We start from the raw sequence: 15,074 nt of genomic DNA on the forward strand, positions 1-15,074 counted from the left end.
TTGTGGCAGAACCTATCATAGTTCAATGCAGGCCAGAGCCAAGTGGAGCTGAATTTGGGCTGCTGGGGGCTGGGGACTGGCCAGCTAGGGAAGATTGGAGACTGCCAGTGGTAACTGCCAAGGGCTTGGGGATGGACCACGACGCGTGTTGGCCCTTTGACACCTGGATGCCTCCATAAGGCACAGTTTTACGCCTTCATTTGTAAGGTTTTCAGATCCCTTCTCTTACTAAACATGCTGGCCATTTGGAATTTGGTGTGGTTGGCCATGAGAGTTGCTGAGGAGGGTGCTTTTGGGTTTGGGGGAAGAGGAGAAATGAGAGGGAGCTGCAGCCTGTTAACCCGCTGGACTTGTTGCTTCTGGGAGTGTTCAGGCCTGCGGGGGCCTCGCGCCCAGGCTCATGGAGGGGGCTGTGAGCAGGAGGTGGGAGAGGTGTCTGGCAGCCTCTCCTGTCACTGGTGGACAGACAATCCCCAGCTGTTCCCAAAGAGACTGAGAATCTGAGAGTTTCATCATCTTGGACTTGAGAGTTGATGTGTTTCACATTGACCAGGGTAGTGGGAAGACATGGGCCTCCCAAGTCCCACTCCACTACTGACTGGCGGTGTGACCCTGAGCTAGTCACTCCACTGCATTGCCCTCTCCCAGGTAGCACCGGCTGGTCCCACTGTCAGGCTCCTCTTCTGGGGAGAGGCCTGTCGGGGGCTATAGGCTGGTCTTGCCCCACTGATCCGGGGTTGGCCACAGTCAGAGTCCAGGCTGAGCCCCCTTCACTGGGGCAGCCCTAGGGGGTGCTGAATGTCTGAATGGTCCCCTGCTTTCTTTTCTTTGGGCTTAGTTCCTCTCTTGTGGGGGAACAGGTCTTTGAGTCTCAGCCTCAGAGTTGGCTGCCTCTGGAGCATGTTGGTAATAGCCTCTCGCGATATGTGGGGTCACCAGCACCCGGAAGCTGACTGTGTCTGAGACAGTTGCTGACCCTGAAAGGTGGCTCAACCTGGCTGGGCCCCAGGTCCTGGCCTCAGGGACCCAGCAAGATCTATGGGCCTCTCGAGTAGGTAGCAGTTTGGCCACCTTGCCCCATCAGCCCTTTGTACAAGTGGTTAGTGGAGAAGCCGGCAGGAGAAGGTGGAGGAGGCACCCAGCTTCTGGGACATCCCCCAAACTGCCTGCTGGGCCTGAGACGGGCCCCGCCCCAGGCTTGACCCTCCCCCAGCCCACCCTCCGTACAAGGCAGTTTATGGAGCCACTCTAGTGAGGTGGCCCCGACGTCTCTGGGTTCAACATTCCCCACCCGCCTCTACCATACTCAGAGCCTTAGCAACTTACTCCTTCTGGCCACTTACAGAGGCTTCCCAAGAGAAGTTCCAATAAATACAATTCTCTCCAGCTGAAATAAGTCCAGGAAGGCTTTAGTGACCTTGGTGACAGGCCCAGGTGGCTGCCAGCCGGCCCACCCTATCATATATTTGCCCTGTCTCAGGGGGACCGTAAACCTCCTTCCCAAGGCTGGGCTGCGGCACCAAGGTCCTGCTTGCCTGACCCCTGGAGTCGGCCCAGGCTGTCCTTCCACTCCTCTGTGTTCTCTAGGGGGGCGCTCCACCTCCCGCTGCTAAGCACCCCGCCCCATCCAGATGCCTCTTGGGGAAAGAGAGGTTTGTGAGGCAACTGCCTAGAACCCCGCTGCCCCTTCCCAGCCCCGAGTCCCTGGCCCCTTGGGATAGGGAATTCTTCAGCCATCTCAAGGATGGTGAAGGTCTTTCTTTTCCAATTCACCAACTGAAATAAGTGTGATTTGCCCTGAAAATGACCTAGACGCTTGCTGGGAAGGATGGGGAAAGGGAGGAAGAGGGACTCAAGGAACAGGAGAGACCCATGCTGTGTGACCTTCATCAACTACTGCCCACCATGGCCTCAGCCGGTCCCCTCTGTACTGGTCAGGTGGTTTTTGGGCACTTCCAGCTAGGTGATGATCGTGAAAGCAGAGGGCCTGGGGCCATCCAGTCTCCTGAGGATTTCTGCTTCCGGCTTCTGGCCCAGTTCCCATGAAACCTACTGTCTTAGAGGCCAGACCTTATCTCCTCTTGTGGGTGGAAGGGCAAGTACCGGCTCCCTAGGCCATGTCTAAGGTGCCTGTGGCCTGACAGTGCAGGGTCCCATACGGCAGGATGGACCAACGAGACCGGCAGCAGCTGGCTGTTTGGCATCCCTTGTCTGGGGACTCCGTTGCCTTTCTCCTGCTCGCTCTTTGTTGACAACCACCGGTGGGGTGGCTCTTCTCCTGTCCCAGCTTTTTTTTTCTTGCTTTACAACCTCCTTCCTCTGGGGAACTCTGCCCCTCTCTTGCCTCATTACCTGTCCCTGGAGGGCGTTCAGCTTTCTTCCGTCTGCACAACTCACACTGAGTTCTCCGCGCGATCCCCCAGCACTGCTGTGACGCTTCTCATCTAGAGCAACACGGAGCTGGTCCCCGCTGCGGCCAGCGAGGTTCCGGGCTGGTGGGGAGAGGCAGCGGTGGGTTATTTGAGCCAGTCAATCAAACATACATAACGGATGTGTTCTCTGTGCTTGACGCTGGTTTAGGTCCTTTGGGATCACAGAGATGAACAAGACCTGGTCCCTGTCCTTATGGAGTTCTTCTGATTGGGGAGAGGTGGCAAGGGCATCGGAGTGGTGATCCGAGCACTAAGGCCCTGCCTGCAGGTCTAAGAGTGGTCCCAGGGGCTGTGGCTGTGTACTCATGATCCGTGCAGGGAATCCTCTTGGAGCACTCCCATCTGCATGGTGCTAGGCTTGGCTTCTGGAACCTTCTGAGCGCAGTAGTCTTGCCTCAGTCCTGGGGCTGACCAGGGAGAAGGTGCAGGGCAGCACAGACTGGCCCTGCTCTCCATGTTGGGAACTACACAGAGGAATTTGTCACACTCTGTCCTTGGCAGATCACAGTCTAGTGGCAGAGACAGATAAGGCAGCAGATACTTCAAAATAACATAGTGGTGACAGGACCTCAGGCGGGCCACGTAGCCTCTCTGAGACTCAGTTTTTCATCAGTGAAGTGGATGGGTTAACAGGGCCCTTCTGAGGATTACACTGGTAACGTGCTTGGCCAAGTGGCCTACGAGAAGATCTCTGTGAACTGGCGCCTGTGGTCGTTCTCGCCATGGTTTGTCAGTGATGTTAGGAAGATTCCTTTGGGGTCCTTGTTTCTTGAAGTTGATGCTGGTGCTCTGAGCACGTGTGAGGACTGCTCCATGCCACCTCCTGGTAGCCACCTGCTGGATTTCAGGACTCAGGCGGGGAAACTGAGGCCTCCTGGGTCCGCTCCGGCTGCCAGCCTTCTCCCAGATGGGATGCTGAGGTGTGTGCTACCTTGTCGTCTCCTCTGGGGCAGCCAGAGACGGGCCTCGGAGATGCTGGGGACTGTCTGAATGCCTTAAAAAGGACCAGAGGCAGGTCGTGGAGCCAGGCAGGCCTGGCCTGAGAGTAGACAGTGAGCTAATTCCAGTTCTGTCTGGTTCCACAGAAACTCCACCCTTACGGCTCTCTCCAGCAGGAGATGGGGCCAGCCAACTCCACCAATGCTACCCAGGATAGAAGCTTTACCTCATCAGGACAGACTCTGATTGGCTGAGCAAACCCAAGGGCGGGACTCTGCTTCTGGCAACTTAACCCTTTCTGGGGCGTCCCCTACCACACAGTAACCTCACCTCAACTGGACCCAAAAACAGAGGACCAAGATGGTGGGCCTAGGGTCATCTGAAGGGAGCAGTCCCGAGGGTATGTGTGGACTGGCAACAGGAGCAGTGGCGCCAGAGGCCCCCGGCCCATGTGCAGACCGGTGGCAGGAAGGCCCAGATGGAGAAGACTCGGAAGCTCATTCCCTCCAAGGAGAAGGAGACTAAACGGCATCTGGGCACCTGCGCCGAGGTCGCCCTGGTGGACAAGGTTGACCCTCTGCGGCCAGAAGGTGCCTCTACCCAGTCACTCGTTTTCATCTGGACACACTCGGGCATTCATTCATTGGATATTTGGGGACATCTCCTCTGTGCCAGGCTCTGTGCTAGGAGCTTGGGGGGTACTATGGAGAACCAGGTGGATGTGGCCACAGCTCTCATCCAGATTCTAGTCCTAGCAGGGAAGGAACCTTAAATAAAATCACCACCGACAAGCGCTCACAGCTGGGAGAATCTGTGCAGGAAGCTAATGGATGCCTCTAGAGGGCGTTGTGTCCAGATGGCTCTGCAGGGGCAGGAAAGTGGAGGGCAAAGGAATAAGCCAGCTAAGGTCTTGGGAGAGCATGGTCCAGGCAGAAGGCGCAGCATGTGGAGGACTCCTACCATGGGAGCGTGGAGTGCTGCCCCTAGTGGTGAGGGCCAGCCTGGATAGGACTTAGGCAGTATTTTGTTGATTTCATTCTAGATACAGTGGGAGCCATGGAGGGCTTTTGAGGAAGGGAGTCAGAGCCTCAGGTACATTTCTACAAGGTCAGATTGTGGATAGTGGGGCCCAAGAGGATGTATGAGGTCAGTTAGGGGTCTCTTCAGTCCTCTGGGTGAGGGACGATGATTTGTCCTGGAGGGTGACTGGGGTGGTGGGCATGTGAATGCCAGGTTCTAGGATGAGAAGAGATGGTTCCCTGTCCCCCACCCCTGCTCCACCACCTGCCCTTATCTTCCAGCACATCTTGTTTTCCCAGTGGTGTGAGCGAGGTTTGGAACCTTCCTCAGAAAGCTGCCTGTGGCCAGGCCTGGGCTGAATTCTGGAGCGTTCCTAGAGGTGGGACCAGTGATGCTCAGCCTGGCCAAGGTGGGAAGGTTCAAAGCCCCCAGACCTTGGCAGGGATTGCCCATGCAGCCCCTCCATCCTATGCTGAGTGGTCTCATGGGAAACTGGAACTCAGCTCTGGACATGCTTGGTTTGCTTTCTGTAGAGCTCCTAAGGGTCAAGGACTATAGGCTGGGTGTGGCTCAGGGACTCTCATAGACTGTTCTATCACGAGGTGAAAGGAAGACTCACTGAGGGGCAATGATGGGAGCCCATCCTGTGGGCTGCCTGCCATAGCCCCTGCTGGAGCTCAGGGTGAGGCAGCTCTCATACCCCTTCCTACTGCCAAGGTCACAGATCTGAGGGACAACACTCATGTACAAAAGGGTACATGTAAGACCAGCATCATTTGCAGAGGAAAAGGGAACCGAGAGGCTGGAGATATGGCTCTGGCCAGAGAAGCCCCTGCCCTTGGATAGTCTCTGTGTTGTCAGTGTCTTTAGAGAAGGTTCCTGTGACCTTGTGAGTTTGCACAGCTGCTGTGGCCACCTGAACCCCCAGATTGGTAGCTTAGAAGAGGATATGCCTCTTACCTTCCATGGTCCCTCTTCCTGGTGTAAGGAGGAGCAGACGTGCTGAATAAGCAGCCTACTGGGGGGTGGGATAGATCTGCTGGTCACCAGGCTAATGCCCCTGCCCAGGAGGGAGACAGACGCTGCCTGGATGGTATACTCAGCACCTCTGCCAGCCAGGGCTCGGCCCGCAGGGCGAATGGAGCAGGGAGCAGCTGGGTCTGCACAGACAGCAAGCTGCACTTTGATTTCATTTGATTCCCTCACAAAATGACATTAAGGGGAATGGGAGGCACGAGAGAATCGCCTGTCTGGGAAGGCAGCAGGCTTGTCTCCCCTGGGCCTGGTGACCCAGCTCTGTCCAGCAGACAGGTGCAGAGGACAGGAGCTCTGGCCACAGAGAAATGGAGACTCTGAACACAGTACCCAGCCCCCCGCGGGGGCTTGCCTTCCAGCTTGTCCTGATGAGCTAATAGGCGGAGCATGCTCCCATCCAGGTCCAGGGCGGGGAAGCGGACCTGTGCTGCTGGTGGGCCTGGGCTGCCCAGCGACTGCGGTGAGCCACAGTGCCATTGCTGCTCTGCCTTGTGAATCGATGCAACAATTAATTTGGCTCCATGGGCTCCAGAAGATGAAATATGACCTGGTGGCCACCGCTCTTCAGCATCCCAGTCCATCCCAGCCGTTCAAGATGGTGCACAAGCTATCAAAATCGCATCTGAGAGTCATAATCACGGGAAACGTGGCCGGGCCCCTCCCCACCACATAAATCACGCTAAGAAGCACACAATGGCCTCTTTCCTGATGGGCCAATTGTCTTGGTTTGGTGTCTTGGGCCCAGGAGCTGGGAGCATGGGAGCACAACCATTTATTGTTGAAAAGGCCATCTGTGTCATTTGAATACAAAGTGACCCTTTTAGTTCCCCCACACACTCTCTGATCCTGTTTCATGGTTTCTTAGGTCTCAGGCTCCGGGTCTTTTGAAACACTCATCTCTCCTGTAAGCCATCATGCCCCGGTCTTTGAGCCCCTTTAGGAGTTGGGACAACATGGACCTTTGGGAAATAATGACATTTATTTGTGTATGTCTTGTTGTTTTATTCTTTAATTTATTTCCCTAAATTCTGCCACCAAAGCCCTCGTTTGTCACAAGGGACCAAGAGAGTTCTACAAAGTAAAGGTGCAGGTAATTTTGCAAGGTGGGAGGGTTTCTCACAGTGATAACGTAAGATTTGGAAATGGCAGCTGGGGTCCCCAGACATTATGTCCCCTGGGCCTCTTGGATGAGAGAGCCCAACCCTCGGAGAAGAAGTTAAGTGATTTCTCTTAGGTCACACAGCTGGTAAGGGACCAAACCAACCCTCAAGCTAAGACTGAACCAGTCCTCCAGTCTGATCTATCACTCTTTCTAGAGGCAAAAATTTGCTTTCAGGATTAGAAGTAAGATAAGTCATTTACTTCCTCCAGGAGGAAGCAGGAGGTGGCTACCTGTGTGTCAGAAGCTGTGGCCCCACTAGCTGTTGTGGGGATGCTTTGGGGACAAGTACAATGAGAGTCCTTATTCTCTGCTGACTGAAGAAGAAACTTCCAGTATTCATTTCCCTGTGGGATGGCACAGGCTGAAAAGATCAATCTTTTCCCAAAAGATTTGAATCAAGTCTGATGTGAAAGGCAGACTGAGCTCCTAAGACGGGTTCTTGGGGCACTGGGAATGACTGGGTTATGCCCCTTCCCCTCTGGAGCCTGGCATTCAAGAGGATCAGCAGGCACGGCCCTGGGGCCCAGGCAGGAAGGCCTGGTGGAGCATCTGTACCGCTGGAGGCCTTGACCTGAGCCAGCTGAGAACAGAAGGGGAGGGCCTGCCTGGGCTGATCCCTCTGCTAGGTTTTGTGCTGATTGACTGATTTAAGGTCTCAACCCTGGGCGTGCGGAGATCAAATGGATTGGATTTTAGCTTTCCCCTCAAAGAGGCAGACTGTTTTCTCTAACAAGCTCAGCTCTTTCCAGATGCCCTTCGGTTCTCCTCCCTTCCTGGCTGCTGGTCTGGCTGTGGGTGGACCGTCTTCTCGGTCTTGCTCCCGGGGTCTGCCATCTTGCTATTCTTTTGTCACTCTCAAGGAACAGAACCTCATCTCACCCTCTATTCTGTCTCAGCTGTCTTCTCCCAAGCCTGTCTCTGAAGCCTGCCTGCTGCCTGCCGTCCTCCCAACTGGTCCCAGATCTTGGTTTAAGGTTAGAATGATAACACTAGGTAATTTTATGAGCACTCACACTGTGAGCCAGGCACAGTGCCCAGATTTGACGCACAGTGTCTCTTTTAATCCTCACTACGGTATTATGAGCTTCATTATTCTGTTACACATTGACTCCCATTATGCCCAGTATATAGTCTTAGAGGAATTCAGAAACTTGCTCAAGGTCACACAGCTGGTGGGTGGCTCAGATTGCAACCCAGGTAGCCCAGCTCCAGAACCCTGGCTTTGGATGATTCGGTTCTAATGCTGCTTTCCTGCAACCACAGACCATCCCAGCTGGGAAGGGCTGGGGTGACTGGGCAGTCACACTCCTGCTTAAAAGCCATCAGGGAGGCCATTGTCCTCAGAATAAAGCCCAGGTCTCTAGGTTCTCCTGGCTGCTCTTCCCTCTTGCTTTGCCCCTGAGCCTGGCCACAGGGAGCTATGTCCCCTGCTCCAACGTCCCGGTGCCCATTCATGTATAGGCTTTCCTTCTGCTTGATGCTGCTTTACCTCTGTGCTGTCTGTGCTGGCTTCGATCCTTAACCTTCAAGGCTTAACACCTCCTTCGAGACCCCTTTCTCAGGCATGCGTCAGAAGCCACTGCCTCCCCCTGAAGCGCTTTCCCAGAGGATTTTCATACTGAGCATAGTGTATCAGCAGAGCTCTCTCTTGCAATACTACAAGCCCCTGGGGGGCAAGTGGAGGGCATGTTTTATTTGTCTTTTGCTGTTGTCTGGCCCATAGTAGGTGCGCAGTAGATGTTGTATTGGGCTGCCCAGTGCAACCCTCTCATGTTCTGGAAATTAGAGGAGGAAACAGGATCCAAAAGGGGAAGTGACTTGGCCAGGGTCATGGGCAAGTTCAGAGCTAGGGCTAGAACTTCAGGTCAGAGGACTCTCTTGCTCAGAGCTCTTTTTATTGTCCTGCCCCTTGCTTTGCAGATACCAGGGCAGGGCTGGAGTCCCAAGGGGTTTATGAGGCAATCTAATCAGATTCACATCAGAGTCAAGGGTAGCAACCATGTTCCCATGCTGACCAGAGTCTCCTCAGAGGGAAAGGAAGCCTAACCAGAGCTGCTATTATGGTTCTCTTCCCCACGTTTTAGGGCTCCCCCCTCTCACTTGTCTCGTGGAAAACCAAAGTAGAATTCCAATGCTCTTGGATCAAATACTGACTTTGCTGGTACTTACTATGTGACCTTGGGCAAATTGCTTTACATCTCTAATCATCCATTTCCTTACCAAGAAAAATGAAGGAGTTGAACTTTAATGGTCTCCAGGATTCATCAAATTCCAAACTATTCAGAAAGAACCACAACGTTCAGTATAGAGTAGCTACCTCCTCCAAGAGGATGGAGCCCTTGATGGACAGCTGGAACTAGTTCAAGTTCTTCATCATTGTCACTGTCTCCAGACACATACCTGATCCCTTGGGACAGTTCCACACTGGATTCCAGAGGGGAGAATGGGCAGGAAGCCTCAGGACTCTTAAGAGGAAGAAAGAGCAGACATCAGAGAGTATGTGTGTGGAAACGTGCACATGTACCATGTTAATATCCATCATGCACTCCTAACTCAAGGTTTGCTTGTGGATCTTATATCAGTTGGGGTCCTCATCACAGATGCCCAAAATTAAACCCACACCTGCCTCCATCTCACTCAGGGCTGCCTCTTCCAGGCTCCCCTGGGAGGCCAGCACAAGGAACTCTCAGCCTAGAACCTTCCCCTCCCTCCTTCCCTTCTGCTCAGGTGGCCTGGCACACCCAGGAATCGTTTGAACTTCACAGCGACAGGTGCACACGTGTGTCTTTAACCTTACCAGCTCTGGTCTACAGCATCAGGCTGACTTCAAGTGGAATTGATGGTCATCAGTGTGCAGTGCTCAGTTTTTGGAGTGGTCGGAAGTCTCTCTCGTGCAGACCTTCCCCAGAAGTTGTCGTGGACTTGTTTCATTGCCCTTAACATCTGTCCCTTATCCCTCAGACAATACTACTGAAGATAAATTTTCTTAAAAGGTGTCTTTTAAACATTAGTGCTTTTCCATTTGAGTTTAATTCTATTATTGCAAATTTAGTTTTCTACCATTTTTCCTCCATGGAAGAACATTAAGGGAAAAATAGCCCAGGAAGATGACCATGATTTATGACACGGTTTCCAATGGAAAGTACATTCTATGGTTAACCCCCAGAAGACTTTGGGACCACAACCCAGCACATATCCCAAAGCAGAGAAGTCAGTATTTATGTTGAATAACTAGAATTAACCATAGACTCTTCTAAGGTGTCTCTAAAATAAATAAATAAATAAATAAATAAATAAATAAATAATCCTCCCCTGTTTCCTAATGAGGTCAATTGATTAACAAGATGATTTACAGAAACCAAACCAACTGGGAGGTAAGACTTGGCCAAGGGCACACAGCTGGTACCAAGGTTTTGAAGATTCTGCAGGGTTGGGGGCACAGAGCAGGGCACAGATGGTCTTAGATAGCTCTCCTCGTCTCTCAGCAATGCACAGAGTTGTCATTAAGAAATACAAGCCACTGCTTTGGCTGTAATGGAAAAGTGAGAAACCAGGCCAGCTAATGGCTTAGGGAGAGGTTGTCTAGTGGCCGGCTTGTCTAGAAATTCCTGACATGTTCTTGCTGGAGCGGAATGAATGGGCCGCTGTTTTACCTGGAGCTCCAAGGGTGGGGGCGGCGGGCTGGGGAGGTGAGGCGCTCCCCTGTGGTCTGTTCTAAAAATAGAAGTGGGAACCACAACTGAGGGAAGAGGAGGGGGCCCCTTTGGGAGCAGGGTGGAGACTCCTGGCCCCCTTCCTCTTCCTGCCAGGGCCCTTTGTGAGGAAGTCCCACAGAGTCACAGAATTCAGGTCTGGGAAGGTCCTGGAGCAGCAGCCCTCCCCCCCCCCACCCTCCCCACCGGGAGGCCCTGGAGGTTCAGGGCTGGAGGACTGGCCTGCAGTCACTTAGTCTGGGGAGAAGGTTCCAGAGGAAGGCAGTCTTCCTCCTGCTGTTTCAGAGGGCAGCCTGAGACCTTGCGAGTTTTTCTCTCGCTGCCTCTGGGCTCACAAGGCCTGGGAACTCCTGCTACCGGATGTAGTCGGGCTTCCTGAGTGTCGCCTGGCAGGCGAGGAGTCCCCCCGTTAGTCCACTCTGTGCTCTGACCTTGGTCAGCACCAGGCCTTCCCCTTGATGATGTCCCCTCCCTTGCTGACTTGTTTTTGGTCACCTCCTGCACTCTCTGCAGGGAGAAGGAGCATAGAACTGGCCTGCAGGAGTGAGGGCCTCTCCCCTTAGGGTCTTTCTCTGCCCTTCCCTGGGAAGAGGCAGAGGCAGCTAGAGGCTTGTGGGTATAGAGGCAGAGGGGCCAGGGGTCCAGTGCCTCTGTGGGCATTAGTAGCTGTAGGGTTGTACAAAATGAGGCAAGAGCACACACGAACACCTGTCGCGCTGACTTGTGATGATCAGAGGGTGGTGGCGAGAACATCTCTTACAATGCTAACAGGAGAGGCTGTCATGACGCGGAACAGCGAACACAGGTGTGACTCTGTCACCCCCTAACTAGGGACCTCGTCCCTTGGGGGCATGGCAGGATTATTAGTATAATTTCTCATGCAGTTGATGTTTTTTGGATTGTAAAAGCGATTCATGTAATTTATATTTATGATGAAGAAAAGATTTATACACATGAACCAGGAGAAGGAAATGAGCCTAATCCCAGCACCTAGAGATAACCACGGTTAACTTTGGGGGGTTAACTTGTCAGGCATTTGTTTACACACATATATATCTTATTTCCAAATTGGGGTTACTGGTGCAATTTCCTAACCTGCTTTCTTCCATGTAGTATATCCACGTTATTCTTAACAACATCATTTTTATTTAGTGCCTGCAGAGTAATTCATTATGTAGATCAAACGTGCTTTATTTAAACCATCTCCAGCAGGTCAACATTCAAGTTGTTTCTAGTTTTTCCTTGTTACAAACACCTGAGATAAAAATCCTTGTAGATAAATGTTGGTGTCCCCAGCATCGGGCTCAGCATCCAGTTTGACTCTCAATAAATAATTGTTGAAAGAACGAACGAATGCTTTGTTGGAATTTCTGGGTCAGTGGGTGGGTAGGTGTGCAATGGATTCTTGAGCCTACCTCCAAGTAGGCCTGGAACAATCTCTAGCCCCACCTTAGATGGAACAGCTCACCCTGCCTTGATGGGTCTTGCCCTAGTTAGCACGGAAAGTCCTGCTTTCCAGGGAACCAAGAAGTCTTGGTAAAAGAATGTCCATTTCCCTGTACACTCAGGGCGTATGTACCCTGCATACTGTTATGTTTTAAAATATGTTCACTAGAGATGTGAACATTTATTTATATGCCTTTTAGTGATTTATATCTCATCTTTTGGAAATAGTCTGTTCAAATCTTTTGCCTTTTTTTTCAGTTGGGCTGTTTATCATTTAGTTATTTATTCCCAAAGAGCTCTTTATATAATAAAGATATTTGTATGCTACTTTTTAATTTTTATTCTTTATTTCTTCTTCTCCTTTTTTTGTGGTGCTGAGGATTTAATTCAGGAGCACTCTACCATGAAGCTACACCTCCGGTCCTCTTTATTTTTTATTTTGAGACAGGGAGGGTATCACTCAGTTGACCAAACTGGCCTTGACCTTGCAATCCTCCTGCCTCAGCCACCTCACACCTGGCTATTTTTATTATTTCTTAAGCTACAGGTAATTCTGATTTATAGATAGTCATTCTGTAAGTTGTTTTGATAACAGCTTTATTGAGATATTTAAATACCATTCAATTCACCCACTTAAAATATATGAGTTTATGGTTTTTAGCATATTCAAATTTGTACAATCATCACTACAATCAATTTTAGGACATTTTTATTATCTCAAAAAGAAATCATACCCTTTAGCTGTCAGCCATGAATTCCCCCATCTCCTCCCATCCTAAGCAACCACTAATCCACATTCTTTCTCTATAGATCTGCCTATATTGGACATTTCATATAAATGGAATCATATGTTTGGTCTTTTGTGAATAGCTTCTTTATTTTATTTAGCATAATGATCCCCCATTCTTCCATGCCGTAGTCTGTATCAATCCCTAATTTCTTTTTGTGGCTGAATATCATTCCATCATATGGCTGTACCATGTATTGTTTAACTATTGATGGACATTGGGCACATATTTAGGAATGGAATTTCTGGGTCAAGTGCCTAACTTTTTGAGGAACCATTAGACTGTTCCCAAAAGACCGTGCAGTTTTACTTTCTACTATCAATGTATGAGGATTCTAATTTCTTCACATTATTGCCAACAGTTATGCTTTTCCATTTTTTTAAAAAAATATAGCCATCCTAGTGGGTGTGAAGTAGTGTCTCATTGTGGTTTTAAATCTCTTTGTGATTCCTATTGTCAGTATACTTTAAAATTTATAAAAATGGGAGCACTAAAATCATTACAATAGCATGTTCTCATTTGGGAATAGGATCATAGCTCTTCATTTATGCAAATCTTTAAAAATATTTCCCAGGCAAAATTTTGAAAACAAAATTCATGTGTGACTTGCACATTTTTTGTTATCTCTTGTGGGTAACAGGATTTTTATTTATATTGTGAATGGGAATATTTATTTATTTAACATTATATATGTGCTTTAACTGAAACACACTTCTAGAAAACTTGTACAAAAATTACAAACTTGGGCTGGAAGTCAGGTATGGGTGGTGCATGCTTGTCATCCCAGCTACTCAGGAGGTTGAAGTAGGAGGATTGCAAGTTCAAAGCCAGTCCTGCAACATAACAAGACCCTGCCTCAAAGACAGAACAGAAACAGAAACTTGGACTGTGAGTGTAACTCAGCAATAGAATGCTGGCCTGGTGCTTTTGGCAGCTGTTTCATTGCTGTGACCAAAAGACTTGAGAACAATTTAGAGGAGGAAAAGCTTATTGGGGCTCGTCGTTTCAGAAGTTGAGTCCATGGCTGGCCAACTCCATAGCTCTGGGCCCAAGATGAGACAGAACTTCATGGTGGAAGGGTACGGTGGAGAAAGCAGTTCAGGACATAACAGCCATGGTGGGGGGGATCACGCTGTTCTCCTGGGGTCAAAATATAAACCCCAAAGGCATGCACCCCCCCAGTGACCCACCTCCTCCAGCTACTCCCCACCTACCTACAGTTATCACCCAGCTAATCCATATCAGTGGATTAATGTGGATTAAAGTGTTTCTGATGCTTTGATATTTGGAGCAATGTTGCAACGAGCATGCGAAGACTGTTCTATTCCATCTTGAACTTTAGGGTAGAGTATGACCCACGCTACCAAAGTCCTATAAAATTGCTTTTCTTCTGTCTACACATGTAAATCTGCCCAGCACTATTATTTTCCATTTTATAGATAAGAAAATAAAGTAACACAGTGGTGAAATGCATGTGCAACTTGCATCCCTACTAACAGAATGAGAGCACCTGTTTCCCTGTACCTTACCCAACCCTGGATGCTGATCTTTGGGCTCTGTTGGCTTGAGAAGTGAAAAATTACCTTCCATATTGACTTGCATTTGTTTGATTACTAACAAGGTTGGGCTTCTTTTTATGCCTATTAGTTATCTATATTTCTTCTTTGGCTTGCCAGTTCATATCACTGACCCGATTTTCTTATTTGTAAGAGCTTTTACGTGATCAGAATATTAAATCTTTGCTTATTATAGGATGTAAATACTTTTCTAGCTTGTTGTTTGCCTTTTAACCTCATTTGTACTATCATTTATTATTCAAATATTAATCTTTTGATAATCAATTTTAATAATCAATTTGTTATCAATTTTTTTTTTGGGGGGGTGGCTGGTACTTACTAAGGCCTTTACTACCCTGAGATTGTGAGGAATATTTTATTCTAGTATTTTTTACCCTTTGTCCTTTTAATTTTTTACTTTTGTGTTTATAATCCATTTATACTTTTTAGTGCCTGGTGTCAGATGGATTAACTCTCATTATTTCCCCCCCCCCAAACAGTTGACCAGTTTTTCCAACCCTATTTTTTTTTAACTGTTCTTCCTTTTTTTTCCCATTTATCATGGACCAAATTTTCCCCCAGAGGTGGGTGGGGTTTTGAACTCTCCTGTGCCCCTCACTGACTGCTCCACGTTGGCCCTGGCCTCAAACTCCCTGGCTGTTGCTTCCTGCTGCTTTAGTGGTATTGAGCACCCCAGGGCCAGCCTCCATTTTCTTCCGCAAATTCCCCTTTGAAGTTATACATCCCAGCTCTACGCAGCTGATGCTTTTCCTTTTTCCTTTTCCCCACTCATATTTCAACCTCAAGCATTTCAGCAGAGCTACAATGGTCTGTCCTCACCTCCTACAACCCACAACGAACCCTGTCGGTTGGCCGGTACTTGTCTTCCCTTTTCTCTGTACCTCCTAGATAGTGTTGAGATCATCTGGAATTTCAGTTTTATTGTTACCCATGGTTACTATTTTAAAATGTTAGTGACACTG

At 49.6% G+C, this 15,074-nt stretch overlaps 1 protein-coding gene across 4 annotated transcripts in view; it reads left to right on the plus strand.

Moving 5' to 3' along the window:
* The window catches only part of Rgs3 (regulator of G protein signaling 3), a 116,544-nt gene that overhangs the window by 64,273 nt on the left and 37,197 nt on the right, over window positions 1–15,074 (plus strand). For 2 of the 4 annotated variants that reach the window (XM_027949406.2, XM_027949411.2), the window contains one exon: window positions 3,518–11,647. The exons of the other annotated variants lie outside the window; for them this stretch is intronic. In XM_027949406.2, coding sequence (XP_027805207.2) covers window positions 3,518–3,625 — 108 coding nt within the window. In that variant the 3' untranslated portion in view covers window positions 3,626–11,647. Of the gene's footprint in view, window positions 1–3,517; window positions 11,648–15,074 lie in introns of those variants that run through there. 4 annotated transcript variants of the gene reach the window in all.

This window comes from Marmota flaviventris, chromosome 13, assembly GCF_047511675.1.
Source record: "Marmota flaviventris isolate mMarFla1 chromosome 13, mMarFla1.hap1, whole genome shotgun sequence".
NCBI lineage: Eukaryota > Metazoa > Chordata > Mammalia > Rodentia > Sciuridae > Marmota > Marmota flaviventris.